The 19,338-nt window shown below is 38.4% G+C and overlaps 1 protein-coding gene across 2 annotated transcripts in view; it reads left to right on the top strand.

Moving 5' to 3' along the window:
- Positions 1-19,338, top strand: part of AGPAT4 (1-acylglycerol-3-phosphate O-acyltransferase 4) — a 69,267-nt gene that overhangs the window by 11,476 nt on the left and 38,453 nt on the right. For both annotated transcript variants that reach the window (XM_079333466.1, XM_079333467.1), the window contains one exon: positions 2,573-2,803. In XM_079333466.1, coding sequence (XP_079189592.1) covers positions 2,626-2,803 — 178 coding nt within the window. In that variant the 5' untranslated portion in view covers positions 2,573-2,625. The remainder of the gene's footprint in view (positions 1-2,572; positions 2,804-19,338) is intronic.

Genomic DNA, 19,338 nt, shown 5'->3' on the forward strand with positions numbered 1-19,338 from the left:
TCTTTGAATTTGGGTAATTAAAACAGTAAAAAAAAAAATCTTTCAAGAATGAGCTTATGTCTGAGAAATAGAAACTTAGCGACCATTCCATATACAATGTTTAGGTTGTACATTTTATAGGGAAAATATTGCATTTAGTCAAAAGATAAAATTTCTCTGTGTAGTCCCTACTTTTCAGAAAAGAAGAATTTAAGGAGTGTCTCTCACTTCTTGTTCCTTTTGCGAGCAAGTTAGGTTAGATGCCTTTGAATAGTGCTGCTTAAGTAGATTTAGTTTGCCATAAAGCAGCTCCCTGAAGCATTACTGAATTGAAATTTGATGGCTGAAGGAGGAGTGTGAGGAATTAATTACTTTCAGACATGCCATTGTAGCTTAATAAAATCATAAAGCAATAATTTATGTTTTATCAGGGTTATCTCATATTTGTTTATTTTATTTCTGTGAAGTTTTATTTTAAAGGCCCAGCAGGAAGTAAATGATTTGCATAAACATAACATTTTAATAAAGTTTGACATCTGTTACTACTAAAAGGTAACAAAAAAAAATTACTGGATTAATTGGTGGACAAAAAGACTATTTTTTTTACAAAGTCTCTTTGTCAGCTGCTTACTGCAGTAGATTTATATTGATTATATCAAATACTGAGTTTTCAGGTCTTCACTAAGTAAACAGTGCTCCAGTCTATTTGTGGCTGTTGTTTTTATGCTTTATCTCATGTCATAATGATCCCTGGGAATTATGCTAGTGTGATTCTGTGGGCTACAATTAAGAAGGCAGACTAGCACAAAAAGCTTTCTGATCAGTTTTAACCAAGGACAGTAGGATAAACCCAGTCATCAGGGTTTTGGACACTGTAGAGTCTTTGAAACCATCCACTTACAGGTAGCTGGTTGCTTTTGTTATGACTGTTTCAAAGAAGATTGCTGCCTTTTTAATTGTTTGGCTTTGTCTTCTGAGTGTTCCGTGGAAGGGTTGAAGAAGAAGCTTAGTAGTGATTCCTACTAGAAAACATTTCTCATTCTGTTTAGCCTTCAAAAACAAAGCTTTTGGTCAAAGCCCAAGCTAGTAAATTGTCTGTCACCCTAAGAATCATATCTTTAATAGGACGGTTTGTTAAAGCTGGAAAAGCTTTTTGCAAGTACCATGACAGTGGTTACTACAATGAATAGAAGCCTGTTCTGCCATTCTGAGCTACAGCTGGTGTCAGCCATGGTACTGAATAGTACAGCAAGATAAAGGGAACAAAAGGGCACATTTTGTCTGCTAATGATAGGCTTGGGACTGCCATACACTCTTTATATAAATTATACAACAGTACTGATTCTCTTTCTTAAATTTTTCCTCATCTTCCTTGCGGTTGAAAAACTGGCTAAATAACTTCCGAAGGCTCTGCAGCAATTCTTGTATGTGCTCTTTGCTGTGGCGAGCAGAGTCAGCAAAGGACAGTAAAACAAATGTTTCAGGACACTGATCTCGACTCAGTGCCTCACATAATGGGGTCTCATATAAACTAAAAGGATAGGCGTAAAGATTTTTTTCATCAGTTAATTCCCTAGGCTGCTGACAGCTGCTGTTTTGTTATTGCATGCAACTGGCACGTTCAGAAATACTGTCTCAGGGCTTCCTCCCAGGGAAAACTCTTTCATGCCTCAGAGGGGGAAACGATGGAGGAATGGAACAGGGTGGCAGAAGCATCTCCTGTCTAGCTGTATTCAGAATACTGGGGGTTGTGTTTACTGAGAGATGGTGGTAATGAGGGTAGGGGGAGGCCAGCACAATATTTAATAGGTCAGAATACTCTGCAGAGGACATATCCTCTGAATGATCAATTACTAAGGTTGGAGTGGACCTTTCCAATCTTGGAGTTGATTCCTTTCTGGAAACACTCCTGGGTCATGGGTTAGTACTGTTATTGATGTTTCATTTCTAGGTTTATGGATTACAGCTGACAGAATCAGTGTCAAGGAATAATTGAACAAATTGTTTGTATTGTACATAGCCAAGCTTTTATTCTCTTGCCAAAATCAACTGTTATTTGAGTATGAGAGGGGAAGAGGACAATAAAGCTAGAATTACAAGGCTGCTGCTGCCTCTTGTTTGGGGGCCATGGCTAGCATAGCTTGTAGAGAAAAGCACATCTCCTCTAAAGCTCTAAAGTTGTGTTTGCTTTGGAGCTGCTCTTGAAGATTACAGAGGTGACAGTGTATGTCTTATGAAGTACAGAAAATTCAAATAAAAATGTAAGTTTATATCAAAGCTTTCATATACTTCAAACCAAAATATTTGCTCGTATTTTATCAATGAAGATCTTACAGAAGAGTATTGTAGTCCATGGAGTGGACTCATACACTAATGGGTCTTGCAGAGTTGGGATTGAAATTTAAAAATTTGTTTCCAAAGCCAAATGTAAATTGATTCACAAATACAGTATTCTCTTTTGGTTGTTACTTTCTGCAATACTGACATCAGGCCTTTTCCTACAGTACATTTAAGCGTAAGCATGAAGTGTGTGTAAAGTCTGTCTGTAGAAATAAATGCACTCTGTAACTGCTGATACTATTTGGTTTTGCAGGTTGTCTTCTGAATTTTGTGTCTGAAGGTACCCTCTTGCTTTCTCAGCAAATCATGGACATCGTTGGCTTTCTGAAGTCGCAATTCATTTGCCACCTTCTGATCTGCTACATATTTATAGTGTCAGGACTGATCATTAACTTCATTCAACTCTTTACACTTATACTTTGGCCAATCAACAAGCAACTGTTCAGGAAGATCAACTGCAGGCTGGCTTACTGCATTTCAAGCCGTAAGATGTCTTTTTCTTTTTTTTTTTTTTAAAGTATTTTCGTATTTTGTCTTGAGGGAATTGGTAGAAAAGTTCTAGATTTCAAAGCCTATATAAAGGTCATGTTTGCTTCCTACAGCACCTGCACTTGTTTGAAGAGATGTGTGCCTTGTTGAAATGTCTTCTTGTGCTGAAATGTTTTGCTCTTTTATAGTGGGATACTTGCTAGACTCATTATGTTGAAGTAAGATTACCTCTCATTTGGCTATCCATCATGTTTCATTAAACTAAATGAGAAATACTGACCAAAAAATGCACCTCAGCAAGTTCAGCTATTATCTGTAAGGCTTACAGTGTTGACAAGTCACTTCCAGTAATGCATTCAATTTTTATCATCCATGATTTTTGCATATGATCTAGGTATAAAAGTTTATTGTGCAAATCCTGTTCAGGACTGGCAAATAACAGAAAAAAGGAAAAATTTTTAATGTCATGTGCTTCTTTCTTAAGCCAATTACAAACTGTTTCTTCTTTGGATAGTATTTCAGATGTTAAGGTGCATCTGTATGTATTTAGTATATTCATGTAGTTATAATTCAGAATACAGCAGGCAGCCTGTAACCAGTTGAAGGAAGCAGAGCTTAGAATGATGATGATTTTTTTGGGAGGAGATGAGGGCATGAGTTGGGGATTTTGTAGATAGACCAGACTTTTGAAACTGCTATGAGATGTGACAGTTGACTGGCACTCGACGAAACAGGCAATTCCAGTGCAATGAGTGAGAGCTGTACCCATGTGTTTGTTCTCTATTAGTAGGAGTTTGGTGGAATCTTCACCTGACAACAGTGAAATTATCAGAGCATGTGCAATTTTCTTGTTATAATCAGTTTGCTTATATATTTGCTTTTAAAGAGCTACAACTGCAGTTTCAGCATTTTATTCTACTGCTCCTTCTGACTTCAACATAACTGCATTAACTTACGGCAGAGAGAATTCTTCACAGAAACTGTGGTAGAAATGCTGATGTACCCACATTCGGTATTTAGGAATGTGCTGCTAAATGTGTCCACCTTCCAGAGAGATTTCCCTGGGCCTTTCTGAAACTCAGAAGTACTTTCTTAGAAGGAAACTGTTGCAAAATGCATGCTTTTTGTTGCTCCCTAAAGATGATTCAAGTGCAATGCTGCTGTCAATGCTAAGTGACCTGTGGGTGTTTTCATACTGGGGAAAGCAACCCTCCAGACCAGCATTTAAAAATTCTGCTGTAGAAATGCAGCAAAATGGCTTCTTTCAAGTAATATTTTCTCCTCATCAAATGGAAAAACATTGTTAGTATTCAAAATAAACTGTGTGAAGTAGAAATCTGTCGCATGCCTCAATTTAGGGGCCACTAGGGATTATTTATATTTGATCAGTGACTCTGATGAGCAACTGTTCAACGCATTTTTTAAAACATACTTTGACGTAAATTTCAAGTGCGTCAGAGTATGTAGGCCTAAATAAAATTGGGATGCTGTTTTATTATTTCTGTAATGGAGAGATGATGTTCCTTCTGAAAATTTTCATTTTTGCTTTCTGCGTGTATGTCCCTGAAGTAGTAAATTTGCAGGTAGTATTCATTTGTATGTACAAACAGTGGCATTGAATATAGCCAGGTTTTTATCTTTTGCTTGGCAGCATAGTGTATGTTTGAAGCCACAGCATGCAGAAGATACTGTGCAGCTGTATATAGGTATATATTATTATTTTTCATGCAATGCCTTCTGGCTCATTCTTGGTTTTGGCTAATTAGTGCAGAGATACCCGCTGTTCAACAGTCTTGGGCTGAATCCTTCAGTTTAGCTCAATTTAGTCTGATCTGGTGGATGGACAGTATGGAAGAAGGAATAATCCTGCATGCTTGTCCTTGGTGGGGCAGATGGCTTTGTACTCAGGATTGCTGTTCTAGTCTTCAGTGTTGATGCCGCGGGAATAGATTGTGTTGTGAGGTTCTTGCCCTGTCATGCTTAGAGCAAAGTATGTCTAGGTTGAAGCCATTTATTTTAGCTTTACAATGGAACCAGGTAGCATTTGATGAGTCACCCTTATCTGAGTGATATTTGGTAAGTGAAAAATGGTAGTTAATTTGAAAAAGTATTTCAAAGAACTTAAGACCAATTAATCAAAATGGATGTGTTTTTGGGGGCCACTGGTGTGGTGACTAATAAGTCAGGTCTGTATGGGTCTGATGAAAGTCATGGAAACAGCCTACAGTTGGAGACAATGAGGTTCAGCGTTGGAGAATATAAAGAGGCATGTGCTTTTGCAGTGGTGACAAGCAACATGCTGCCTTGAGAGCCTGATACAGCCTGAGTCACCAGGTCAACCAAAGAGTGAAATAGAGCAGGCATGGTTTAATTGAAAAATGAAATGAAAGCAGCAGTTGTCCTTAGATCCTGAAAATTCAGTTGTTTTCCATTTGATGTCAAAGGTAGAGATAAATGGCTTCATGAAATTGGAGAGAGTTATTTCGTCTTTGATGTGCTCTTTGGGCAAGCTGGGAGTTTTTGTATTTCAAGTAGTGGTATTTTCTTACACCCTTTTTCTTCCTTTCTCCTTCCTATATAAGAACATAATATTGTCACTTCTCCTTATCACTGTCTGCTGTCATAATGCATATGGGAAGCTAAAGTGGTATTGTGATTAATGACCTGTCCTCACTTGAGTAGGAAGATAGATAATTCTCACATTTTACTGTTTGATCCTGTTATCCCATTTGACAAATATGTACAGAGTAATGGTTAGTTCTGTATGTCTTGACCTTTACTGTTGTTGCAAGGAGTGGACATGAAGCTTCAAAAGAACAAACTTTTGTCTGTGCTGGTGTTGAAGTGAGCTACAATATTGGTAAGGGTTATGCACCCTCTTTCATGCTTAAACAAACAAACAAAAACCCCAAAACAAACAGCAAAAGAAACCTCACACACAAGAACCTAACAACCCTCCCAAAATAAAAACAAGACACCAAAATATTTGGGCATCTAACTTGCAGAAAATATTTTCTGGCTTCAAATATATAGTCATGGATTGGTTCAACTGTCTGTTAATCTACCCCCCTTTTGTAAAATGACAACCCAGATAAAGTCTCTCATACTGAAATCAACATCATGCACCCTAATAAGGAAATTGAACGCTGCAAACCTCAATAGGGGGATAACAATAAAAATTTCAAACCTAAATATGCTTGAAAGTTGGCATAAGTGCAAAGGTTGGGCAAGCAATCAATCTTGGGTTTTATTTTTAAATAATTTAGGAACATTATGTCCTCAGTTTCTTTTTCTAACAGACAGAGAACCAGTGTAGGAAGCACTTAGTGTGGAATACATCACAGTTCTCATAGATGCTGTTTGTGCCTGAATTGAAAGAGGTGGGAATACACCTTACTCCTCCTTATGTGATAGCAAACCATTTCAAGGGGTACACACAGCTATTCTGCAGTAGCTTGTGAAATTGGCCAGACACATAGAGGGAACAGGTTGTCTTGGGGTTCATGCCATATGTGCACATGGCTGCAGAGCTTGCTGAGCAGTGGGAAAGTGATTTGTACTTCCCAGATCAGTTTGTGCTCGTTTGCTGTGGAAGTGCAACCCCAGGGTCAAGCAGCGTGCTGGGCTCCTGTGGACTGTTCAGGACATGTGCCCAGACTGTGCAGCTGGGACATACACATACAGGACACATGGCCTCTTTAGAGGTGCTGTGATTAGAGCATCCTTGTTATCTTGTCTTCTTGCTGCTGCTGTACTGGTGGGAAATGAGTTTCTTGTGCTCCCAGGTGAGTGGCAGTCTGGCCTCCTGCTGACTCTGCACCAGGTGAGTGCTGCATAAACAAAAGACCTGGCAGTAATGACACGGTCATGTGGACAGGTGCACAAGGGCCTTAAAAGCAATCAACTTAGCTTCTAATCTGCCTTCTTAAATAAATTATAGTAGTACTAATACCTATTGTTGTGCCATGAAAGGGGTGCTGTTTCACCTCTGGGTAAAGTTACACTACATAGGCTGCAGTTTGTAGATCCTGCTGAGGGGAAGGCCCTTGTTTGCATAGGAAGAGGCACCCTGATGCCTGCTCATTGACTGCAGCAAAAATAAGATGGAAACTGATTCTTCTTATGACTGAGCTTCCTAGAAGCAAAACTAGAGGAAATTGAGAACTGCTTCAAGTTCCATCGTCTTGTCTGACTGTTATAACACAGCAGAGCTAATTCCTTCCATACACAGCTGTAAGTTTTGCCATGTGAGGAATGACTACTGAACAAGGCTTTGTTGGAGTATCAGGGCCATGCTAATCCTCAGTCCTTTTTTTCTTGGAGTTTGGAGGAGCCCTCAGCCATTTTACTTGTTTGTATGAAGGTGGTGCTGAGGCAGGGAGGAGAATTCTCTCCTTTGGTGCAGTTAAGTAGTTGGGAAGGGCTGGGGAGCAAGAGGTGCTTGGAGAGGTTGGACTTTCTTCTTCCTCCACTTTTATTTACCACTGTATTATGCTGCAGAGGAGGCAGTGTGCTGTTGTCAAAGTATGGCACAGTATCCTTAAGAGTCCTGTAGTATTTTATTTATAAAGCAGCCTGAGTTATGCTTGTCAATGTTGATGTAGCGAAGAGCTTGCAAAGGACACTTACAACTGCTTCCTTAGCCTCTCTGAAATGTTCTTTTGAGTAATTGTGCAAAGTGGTTTTTTTTTTAAGAGGTACTTGTCTACACAAGCCTTTCTTCTCTTAGTTCTACATACCATGTCCCTACAAAGCCACTGGTGAAGATTGTGGAAAGTTTACAACTGCTGGGGGAAAATTGGAGGCCAGATTTGATAGTCTCACAAAGGAAAGATATTTATTTGAACCTTTAGAAAACTAGGCCGTCACCTTAGCCTTCTCTTTTTCTCTCAAGTCAAGCCATGGCAGTAAATGTGGAAATAGACTGTACTAAGAAAATGCCCATGTTAGTTTAATGTAGATCACCTCTAGAAAAATAAACTTCAGTAGAAATCATCTACCCTAAAGTGTCATCTACTCTAATTGTAATCAATTGTCTTCCTTCAGCCTATTTTCTAATACCCTTTTATACCTGTTAGGTACTTATGACAGTGCTTCTGAATATCTGAACAATTCTCCAGTGAGACCAAACCTTGACTTTTTCTACTTTAATTTGGAAATACAGAAGGAGCAATTACTGCACCAGATCCTACATTGTTTTACTGGTAGAGTAAGATAAACTGTGTGTGTGTGTATGTTTGCTGCATCCATAACAGCTTGAACTTATTTCCCAGATTGTGTTTGTGGAATTGCATTAATTGCTATGAATCAGTCCTCTGCAGTGCCTAGCATATGCCTCCATATTTTCCCTACAAGCTTTAATTTGCTGTATCAATTAATAATATTTCAGTCCTTCTCATTTTGTGCTGCTTGCAGGTGTTGTTACTCAGTTTTCGTAGGTGTTCAGGTATTGACGGTGAGCTTGAATGGATCACACAAGACTGTGTATGCTGATTGCAGGCATGCTGTGTGAGCATGGTGAAGGTGCGTTTCAATGATGACATCTGTGCATGACCTTTGCCAGAGTTCCTAGTTCAGCCTACAAGGGATATGATCTCTTATGCTCAGCTCTTAGTTCAGGAGAAAGGGTCTGCTTTCTATGAAAGTGGATGTGAAAATAACTTTTGATACTGATGCTTTCTATACAAGACTTAAGAGCCAGAAAGGCACTTAGTCTGATCTTTAATGAAAAGGGCATCCTCACTGTCACTGATGGTGTTTTGTTATAGCTGGAGCCTTTGTAGAGGTCACTTTTTTCTTTGGGCTTTTTCTGTTTTTTTCCTATCATATTCCTGATTTGAAGTATGATGCTGATAGCCTGCAGAGAAGCAGTAGGTGAACTGCCTTCTGTTTGGTGTCTAGCATCTCATCTCGCATCACAAAGATTTAGCACCTTTTGTTAAACGTTAGATCTGGCCAGCAAGCTTCCTAGATTCCTGAACTGGGGTAAATTTTGGAATGTTTGTACAAAAAAGCATTTTTATCTGACCCTGCATTGCTCAGGAACACGATATCTAATGACCCATGGTATAGCACAGAATCTGAAGACATTCTGATGCTGCAGTTGTTTATTCATTAAGGGTGAATATCACAAAAAATTGTATTTGTAGAAACCTCATTTTAGCTATAGGTCTGAGTTTAGTGCTGAAATGGTACTGAAAAATGAAGGATAGTCCCTTAGTGATGTGGAAACTTTATGCAAAGATGCAGAGAGTAGCTCAGTCATCACCAGTTACAAGCAAATACAAGCTAGGAGTAATCCAACCCTCTCCAGGGAAGCACCTCCACAGGAAGGTTTACTGTGGGAACTCTGAATTCTCCTGTGTTGGGTCAGGGAAGAGATCTACTGGTGTAACATCCAAGTGAGGTGCATTGTCTTGTCTCATTTGCTATATCATCTACCTCATCCTGCTTCCTTCTGGGCAATGTGCACCCCTGAAAGTGTGATTCTTCTAAGTGATTCTTCCTTATCCCAAATCATGGTCACATAGCAGCAAGTTTTCATTGAAGGTTTTCAGGCTCTTCCCATAACAAGAATTTCATCAATTGGTTCAGTAGAAGTATATGGTATCTGACTGATTTTTTGCAGGAAGATTTCCTAGCCAGTAGGAACCAGTAGGTCCTCTCAGCAGATACTTAAGGTTTTTCAGTGTGACACTTCAGATGAAAGCTTCTCAGTGCACATGCTTGGCACTCTTCTGTGGCTAGGTGTTTGTTTCCTGTGATTTGCTTGCAACCTTCAGGTTAAGGCTTCTTACTTAAGGATTGTATTGTTTTCTCACTTCTGAGACTGGTGCTGAATTTCCTTTTCCATCTCAGAATAGCATATGCATAAACATGTTTCTTCCAACACCGTATTCAGGAGGAGGAATCCTTTAACTGTGAATAAGAAGCCAAATAAAAATGTGTGCAAAACAATTTTTTCATCTGCATGGTTTCAGAAAGGCAGTTACCTTTTTTCCAGACCTACCTTGTTCCTTGCCAAAATAACATTTGAAACAAAATAAGGAACCTTAAAGAGATTACAGTGCAATTGTTTGTGTACAGATTGTTTTGCTCTTCAGTTAGTACACTTATATCAGTTCTTCAGTGTGCTTTTTCTGTACTCAAGCAAATTGCACCAAGTGTCAATAACTAACATTTCTTTTCTCTCATGGTTCTCAGTTCACTTAGCTGTGTTTCCAAATTGAATCTCCTGTATATTGCATCTCCAAGTGTGGGTTTTCTCTGGGAGTTAAAAGCAAGTAGGCTTCCTAATACATGAGAGATTTTTCATTTTGCATAAATTTTGTACTGCTCTTATGCTGTGTTTATATGACCCTGTTAAAATGATCTCCAGATCAATATATACTGCTAATGAAAGATTTTGATGAATTAATGTATCTGCCTGTGTTAGGTAAGGAAAAATAGTGATTATACCAACTCAACTTCTTGATGGCACTTCTAAAGCTTACCCTTGTTTTTTGGAAAGCTGCAGCTGGGAGAGTTTTGTCAGGAACTCTCATTAATACAGCTTTTCTGCTGAAAATGAGCTACTCTTCTATCCTACTGGATTTTTTTTTTCTCCTAGGAATCTCATACCATTCTCTGACATTTTCCAGGTATTTCCCTTTGCTCATAGAGTATCTCTTCTAAAGATGTGCAGTGTGCTAATCCTGTGCAGTTTTCTGAGTACTCTATACTGGAAATCTAACTGTAGAGAACTAAAGAATCTGTTACTTTCAAACTCATATCATTTATCTCTAGGGCCTATACGACAGACTTCTTCTATTCTTTGTACAAAGGCAAAAGATAGGGAGGGAGATGTTAAGCTTGCAGCATTCAGAAAAATGCTTACATTGTATGGATTGAGTTATATTTTTATCCACCAAAATATATAAATTAAAACATTATTATTTAAGCATGTATTGCATTTTTGTTCTCATAAAGGAAGGAGATACAGGCAAAATAGCTGACATACTTCTTTGTGTTTATGTACTTAATTTCTCTAGTTTAAAATTGAGACCATAGTGTATTTTCCTTTTAGTAGTACATTATATTTTCAGTATTATTTTAAAATGCAGAGAGTTCAGAAAATTTCTGCTTGGATTAAAGCTTACCATGAAGCTTGTCTCTCCTACGTTTTCTTCATTAATTCATGCCTAAAATTCAGGCTTTCTTGAAAGGTGAATTAAATTTCTCTGGTTATTACAGTGGTAGCTTGTAGCTTCTTTTTGATATATGCAGTTGTCAGGTGAGAATTAAAAAAGCTTGAGTGGCATGTTCACGAATCTTTGAGATGTGATAGATTTCTTCATGTGGAAATCAAGTGATAGTTGATAAATAGATAATTATGTAAGTGCATTATCCCAGAAGCAGTCCAAGCTGTGTGGGTTACATGTTGGATTTATTGACTTAAAATTTTTGGGAAAGAGCTGCCCTATGCTGTTGCTCAGTGTATGCGAGCAAGTCCTTGAAAAGTTATTTTTCTGTGTTGGGAAGGTGGGGATGGGTATTGGGCCTCTTTTATGAGCAGTGGTATGCTCCTGTGTTCCTCCTGTGTGGCATAGGATATTTGAGTGCCATAGGAATCTTCAGGACTGTTTTTCAAAGGTGCTCCCTGTGAACAGTATTAGAAAGTGAAAAATAAAATTGAGTACCCTAAATAGTTTGGGAATGATAATGCTGTCTTTGACCTTCATATAGAGTCAGGATGCTGGAGTCTCCTTTATTTCCAACTTGTCATTGATTTCTTGCTGTAAAAAGTCCTGCAATCATGATTGCATTTTTAAGCAAGGAAGACTGAAAAAAGGAAGGTTTTCTGCTTTCATATATAAGCAGTGCCTATTGCAGGTGGGTACTTCTGTAGGATGTCTTTCCTTGAGATATGAGAAAATAAATGGTAGCAGAAAAAACCTCTGAGACCAACTTGTCTGTCTGGAAAGGCACCGTTACTGATTGCTGGTATTATGTTTGCAAGGTCATTCCTGCTGCTCCCTTCACTGCTTCATTAGGCCTTCAACAGGGAGCTTTGTGCTGACCTTTGGGGACTGTCCAGGTGGACAAAGCACCAGGAGAAAATGCCTGGTTGATTGTTATCTGCACTGACTGGTCCTGTTACCAAGCCAGGAACTGTTGGTTTGTTGAAACGTGGGAGTACTGCTAAATTCCTTGGGGAAGAAGGATAAGAGGAGCCTTCAGATGTGAGACAAATATCTTTGACACGTGGCTGTTAAATAATTAATTTTCCCAAAGGATTTGAAAAGAGCATTTCAAAACACTGACTACTGCAGATCTGTATGTGTGTTAAACCCATTGTACTTGTGAGGCTGGCTTTGTTCCATACACTGTGTAACTTGGAGAGAAGAAGCTGTTTTGTAGGCAGATTGTGTCAGGATAAAAGGCAGAAAAAAGCTGTGAAATTAAATATTTGAAGTGTGCAGCTATTTTTTGGTTTTTTTCTGAAGGATGGTTGCTTTGTAACTGGTGGCATGGAGGTAGTTTAAAAGGAGCAGTGGCTAAAGAAATGAACAAAACTTATTTTCATATTTCTCCACTCTTCTAGCTCAGAACTGCACTAGAGCAGGAAGGATCACTTGAAAGTTTTTTCAAGACTACATATGCTGACTTAAAATTTCTTCCTCACCTGAAGAAATACTGAATTTTACATTTTATGGATATTAAGAAAGAGAGAATCTGTGTGATGAAACTTGAATGATGTGTATGTGTTTGGAGAGGGAGGGCAGTATGGGAATGGGAACTGGAGTGAAGGTAGGAAGTGAGGTGGTACATGCAGTAACTGGAAGGATCCTGTCCAAGGCTTGTGCCCAGATCAAATGCTGGTTCAAATACTAGAGACATGCCTTAATTTACAGGTGTTAACGACAAGTTTTTGATTCCTGTCATAGCCCCTATGAGGAAAGCCCACTCTGGTGTTCCATGTACTATGAAGGCTTGTGCATTTAAGATCTTGCATTAAATCTGATTCTGATCTTGCTTCCCAAAGCAATTTGAGCTCAGCTGCATTACAGGAATGCTGGCTTGGCCATATTAAACTGTTTGTAGTTTATTTTGTTTTGTGCATTTCATCTGAGAAACTGATGATGACAACCCATCAAAAAGGGTGAATCCCCTTTTTATTAATGTGTTTTGTTGTCTTAATTTTATAAGAAAATCAAATGGATCTTGGCAATGGAGCCAAGACACAGCAAGCACCAGAACTATCATTATGTGATGTCAGCCTTCAAAATTACAGCCATAATGTTTCAATAAAGCAATGCATTTTTCACTTAGTACATTAACCACTTTATGCACATGTATATGTCGGTTTTTAATTCTATGACTAAGCAAGCACTGAGGTGAAATTGGTAAGAAGATCAAAGCACAGATAAAGCTTTAGTTAGCTTTGTAGTAGGTGTGATGAGTATAATCCTTATTTTGTGTAACTCAGCATGGTGTTAACAGTAACTAGACCAAAGACAAAGATTATTTTTATGCCAGTTGAGAATCTGGCCAACTTAAGTAAATGTTAGTGTGTGTTTGAAGGAAATGAAGAAAAGTGGAGGGAAAAAATCTGTACACCATCAATCTTTGGTTTGGTTTGTTTTTTAAGAGCACAATATACTTGGTCTCTCTCCTAATCTGTGATTTTTATCTTGAAGTTATGTTGACAAATTAGTAAGTGTTGGGGGAGGTGATTTTTTACCCCTTTAAAGTGAAAGCTTTGTTTGTACTTTAATATTCAAAATGATATACTTCATGAAGCGTTCCTTTCAGCATATCATTCTAGTCACAGGCTGCCTCTGTGTAGTGCATGCCTTCGAGCAACTACCAGTGAGCTCCTCTTTCAGCAACCTGTGTGTGCCCTGTGCTCTGTGAAAAAACACTTCTTGCATGCTTGCCTGAAGACTGCTTCTGTACCCTGCATACCCTGCCTTAAGCCTCTGCATCTAAGGGATGGGCAGTGGGCTCTGGCCAGCCTAGGGCTCCTTCTGTCTCCCTCCTCCCAGGAATGGTAGATGGCAGGTGAAACCTTCCCTCTTGTCCACCTTCCTTTTTGATAACTGGCCAACTCTGATTTGCAAAAATGAAGTGTATTTTAAAACAACATTTTGAAGCTTCTTTTAGATGTATTTTTTCTTTGCTGTTCAGCTGTGTTTCTCTTCACTAAGAGCAGAGACTTGCTCTTCAGATTTAATACTAAACTCTTAGTAGAAGAAGCTGTATTCTTGTTCAAGAGTATGTACCTCTTGCATAAAGTTCCTAAATCATTTGTCTTCCATGTTGAACCTTGAGATCTGCTCGCTTACCCACTGCTTTACTAAGTCAAGGAGTGATCTGATAAACTGCAATGTCTAGATTTGGATGAGTGTGGCTTGAGTTTTTCCTTGTGGAAGCCTGCATGCAAGCTTTGTCCCACAGAGGCAGGATGTTGGAAAAACCTTTGCATGACATCTAGCTGAAGCTAAGAGGTTGTCTTACAAGCTTCTCAGTCACACCCTTGGCAGTCAGAAAAAACCTGAAAGGAATGATGCTCTCAGCAACCTAGGAGATGGGTGTTTTCTGTCCTTCAGCTGAAAAAGCTGATGTTTCTTCCACTGCAGTTGGATTACATGGCAGTTCCACTTGGAGAAATATATTTTAACTGGTAGAAATTACACCATTTTCAAATTACAAGCCCCTAATGACAAAGGACTTCAAGGCTCTTCCTGTTCCTTTTTCTTAGTTCTGCTGTGGTGTAAGATGTTGCAAAGACATTGAACCAGCAGTACTAATACCAGAGAAGGTTCTTGTCAAAGCTTTTCAAATGCAGCTTGGTAAACTCAAACGCTAAGTAGTGTTTATTTGCACCAGCTTTCTGCTTTCCAGCTTTTTAGGCAAAGCCTTAGAGATGATCCAAATTGCCTGCACAGAACCACAGAGATCTCTGGCATAGTGCCAGCTGGCAGCATAAAAAGTGCAGTCTGCACTTGATAGATCTGATAGAGCTGATGCTGTTACCGTGCCTCTCTTAATTTTGCTTGTTTGAAATCCTGTGAGAAGTCTGGATGGCCTTCAAGCAGAGTTGTTTCTAAAAAGCTGTAGGTCTTCTTTAACAAAGAGGAAGTATCAGCCTGCATGAGGTAAAGCAGAGTATTCTGATCCATGGTAAATCAGTAGTGTGTGTGGCCTGAAAGGTGAGAAACCCTTGTTGTTTTGCAAGCTGATAAATGCTGTATCCAAGTTGGTGGGTCACATGGATCCTGCATGTCCTTCATTTTGAGAAAGTTGAGGCAACAAAGGTGGTAAAGGTAATTCAGAAAGGAAAATTTTAGGAAATAACTGCCTTGCAGTAGGCTGCTTTTTTTTTTTTTTTTTTTCCCTGGGATTCCTCTACAGTTTTGATCAATTTGTCATGGAATTATATTTGGTACCTGGTATACCTTATGTAATATTGTATTCCCTTATTAAATCTTGAAAAGTTTCCTTTTTTTTTTTTTTTTCCCAGGGTGCTAGAAATACTCGTGATAAAGTTGTCAGAAATATCAGTAGTGCATATGCATATGATTTTGTGATACTTCTCTACTCCTGACGTATGCCTGACTTGTTTGTGTGACAGGTCTTTATTTTACTACTGCTATGACAAGTTAGATTGTGCCTTTTATTAAACTGTTTCTCCTGTGCCAACCTGAAATGGTGCCTGGCTGCTACTCTTCATAATTTGCAAAGCACTGAATAGGAAAATGGCTTGAGTAACCGGAGAGGCAAAGCCTGCCTTTTGTAACTTCCAGAGGTTCTCTGTCTGGAAAATGAATTCATGAGGGTAAACTCGGAGCTTGTTGATGATGCAAGATTTCCATTGACCATATAGGCTAAACCTCTGTTTTCTAAGAAAAGTATTCAACACAAATAGTTCTAAGAATACAACACTGTTGCTTGCACCAGATATGGGAAAAAAGTAAAAGCTTATTACCTCTTTGTGTGGAATTTTTGCAATTATACTGAGCCCCTGGGACTACATAGCAGGAAGACAGTAATGCTTTTTTTGTGGATACCCCTTCAGTTTGAGCACTGAGAGGTTAGACAATCACATGGCACATTTGCATCCCCATCTGCTGGAGCACATGATCTGCAGACTGTCTGAGCAGGTTGTGATGTTCCAGCAGTGGATTAGTTTTCTAAAAGCTTTGAGGAAAGAGAAATGCAAGCACAATCAAGCTAAATGTGAATTGAGAGGCGCTTGTGTCCTTAAGTGTGGTGTAATATTGTTGTGTACTTTGGGTATATGTCTGTCTTACAGAATATGCACTTTCTCATGTGTATTATATCCTTCCATGAGATAAAAATGGGGATTTTTGTATATTTATATGTTTGGATAATGTCAGCTTGAAGGGTTACAGGCTGCACTCAGTACAAAAATCACAGCTTGATACTTGATAGGTATATTTGATCTGTAGTACTTTATTTTTAATTCATGAAAGTCATTTGTTTGATTTGTAGTTTCTGACCTTATTGTCCCTCTAAAGAACATTTTGTGAAAGTCACTGATAGGGATTAAGAAGCTAAAATAAGCACTGGGACATAGTTCTTGTCTCTCAAGACCTCACATGATGAGATGCTGTAAGATTAGAGGCAGAGAGAGTGAATTCATAGAATGCAAGTGAAAAATGAGTAATGGTTTTGTTCTGAACAGTGTTCTCAGTGATAGAGGTTCCGTGGTTATTCACCATTAACTCTGATGATATAATACAGGTACTTGATCAGTTCTTTCTTCCATTATTGAAATTCAGATAGAATATCTTGTGCATAAGATTAAATAGAAGTTATATGCCTTGACTTGAATCTAAAAATGAATAGTTTGTGGTATATTACATCTGGAAGTATGTAGGTATTTTTCCTGAGCACACCAGTTATCTGAAATCAAAATCCAAATTTAAATGTTACTGGAAAAGTATAGAAACCTTAGAAGCCATTATCCCTGGTTTTCTTTTTCTGCCATTCTGCAGACACCATAGGTCCTCCTTTTTATGTGTTTACACCTCTATGAAATGTAATTCTTGATTACTAGGGGCTTTATTTAAAAACACTGCATATTTTTGTAGGATTTAATTTACTTTTTGTTCAGTTCCCTAATTTACTTTTCTTCCAATTTGTGATGGAGATTTCTTGCTTTGGCAACTCACAGGTTTTTTTGTATCATCAGTCATTTTTCTCAAAGATAAATTCATGTCAGTTCTTGTCACTAGCTGAAAATGCAGTTTAAAATGTGTGGGTGGCAGGGATTTAGAGCATCAGAAATAATGGGATTTTCTCTCTTGTTCTGAAATGCTTTCCTTCTAAAGCCCAATTTTTCTTTTTCATTTGAAACTAAGGAGGATAAATTTGTGTATATAGAAATTAAGGCTATTGCAAGAATACATGCAAGAAGGAGAAAAATTGTGAAAAAGTCTTCTTATTAAATCTGTGAGTTGAATATGATTCACTTGAGTCAAATATTTTGCCTAATGCATATGGCAAAATAAACCCAGTCAAGTGAATGTGTGTACTTCTGTTCTGAATGACAGCATGAGACCTGAGTGTGGACAATGCTGATCACCCTATAATTAAGGACATGCTAATGACTCATGTCAAAGAAGTCAATTGTGATTGAATAAATACAAGGTAAATCTGACATCTATTAACTTGGTTCATGTTTGCTTATTTGGATACTCAAATTTTGAGGTCATGGCCTCCTGGAAGGCAATTTTCAACAGAGAACTTCCTTGGGAAAGGTTTCTGTCTGATGCTTTCCTGCTTAAACAGAAGCCTTTGCTCATTGCTGCAAGACTGTCTTCCCCCTGGTACAGTGAATGTTCATTGCAGCCTGGGGTAGCAAAGGGTTTCTCAGTCTACAGTGTGTTTCTCAAGCAGTGTTGGAAGAGAGGAGAGAGGTCTGTAAGGCAGTCTGTTTGGAAAAATCTTACTTTTTTTCCTAATTACAGAAAATAGGACTAGAAAGGAGTTCCTGAATAATTGAATTTCTAGCAGTGGTATAATGCAGTGTTTGTAAGATTATTCTTACTCCATTTGCAAAGCTGCTAAGCATTTTTATCTGACAAAGTAATCAAAAGAATCCTCAGAACATTGGATGCCTGTATTTTCAGACACTTTAGACATGGATGTTCTTGTGCTAACGGTATTTAGTCATTTCCATATTATGAGGCTCTATTTTTATTACTTCTGCTAGATATGATGCAGTGATATGTCCCATCAAAATTAATTCCATTTATGTTACCTTACTTCTCAAGGTCATCTGATTCTTAAACTCTGTTCTGACTTTGTATCATCCACAAAGTTTATTAAGAGGAATTTCTTTTATTGTACTAAGTGAATGGCTTAACATTGCCTGGAAATGGTAGATTTGAAATTCCTTTTTTTCCCTGGCATCCCTTTCGGGCATCAGGAAAATACTTGAAAAGAAACTGTAGAAACTTGAATACCTGATAGCAAGTACTTTTTTATTTGGTGTTTTATGAGACAAATATTTATAACCACTCTGTAATTACTAGATTTGATTTTTTGATTCTGTCATTTTAAGATGGCACTTACTTAAGCTTCATATAGGTCACCCTGCTTTCATTTAATCTTCTGTTTTGGGATTTAGACAGCAATATGCCACCCTAACCATACAAATGAAAGCTGGAGTAACATCATATGTACTGTTCAGTTAAGCTTCATTGCTTCAACAGCTTCATCAGTGGGACACAGAAGTTACCCCAGGGGTAAGGCATGATGTGGGGTCATACTTGATGAAGTCATGACAGGGAGGGGTGTGTGATGGATCAGGTGATAGTTTGCTTTGTCCCAGGTGAGTCTGTGTGCCAGAAAAAGAAAGTTGTTTGTTTATCTCTTTAGAAAGTGGTTGCTGTACAAGCCTGAACTAATCAGATAAGGGCTATCAAATTCTGTGTTACTGATCACTGCAGGACAGTTAACACCTTATTTTAAGTTTTTTCACCTACTTTTTTCAAGTGCCTTCACTCAGCACTCAACTCTTCTGCCTGTCTGTGCTCGATGTCCTAGGCATCCTGGTTTGTGTACATCAAATACTGAATAATTTAATAAAAAACATAATCTAATATTCATAGAATCTGACACTAGCTACTGCTCACTGAGATAAGATGCTTCCTTCTACTAAGACAGAGCAGAAATTTTCATCATGTTTCTTATTCAGAAAATCTGCTTTATAGTGTATACCTCACATAGCAGTTGTGACATAGCCACTTGGAATATAACTCTGCAGAGTCCTTCTGTATCCTAACAAGCCACCTCAGCAGAGCATATTGCTGATGTGCATCTGTCATGGGCTGACTCTGTCCAGGTGTCAGGCACCTACCAAAGCCTCTCACTCATTCTCCTCTGCAGCTGGACAGAGGAGAGAAAATTTAACAAAGTGGTCATGAGTTGAGGTAAGAACCAAGAGAGAAATCACTCATTAAATACCATCACAGGCAAAACATGGGTCACTCTTCCATGGGGTACAGTCCTTCACGG

This window comes from Erithacus rubecula, assembly GCF_903797595.1.
Source record: "Erithacus rubecula genome assembly, chromosome: 2".
Taxonomy (NCBI): domain Eukaryota; kingdom Metazoa; phylum Chordata; class Aves; order Passeriformes; family Muscicapidae; genus Erithacus; species Erithacus rubecula.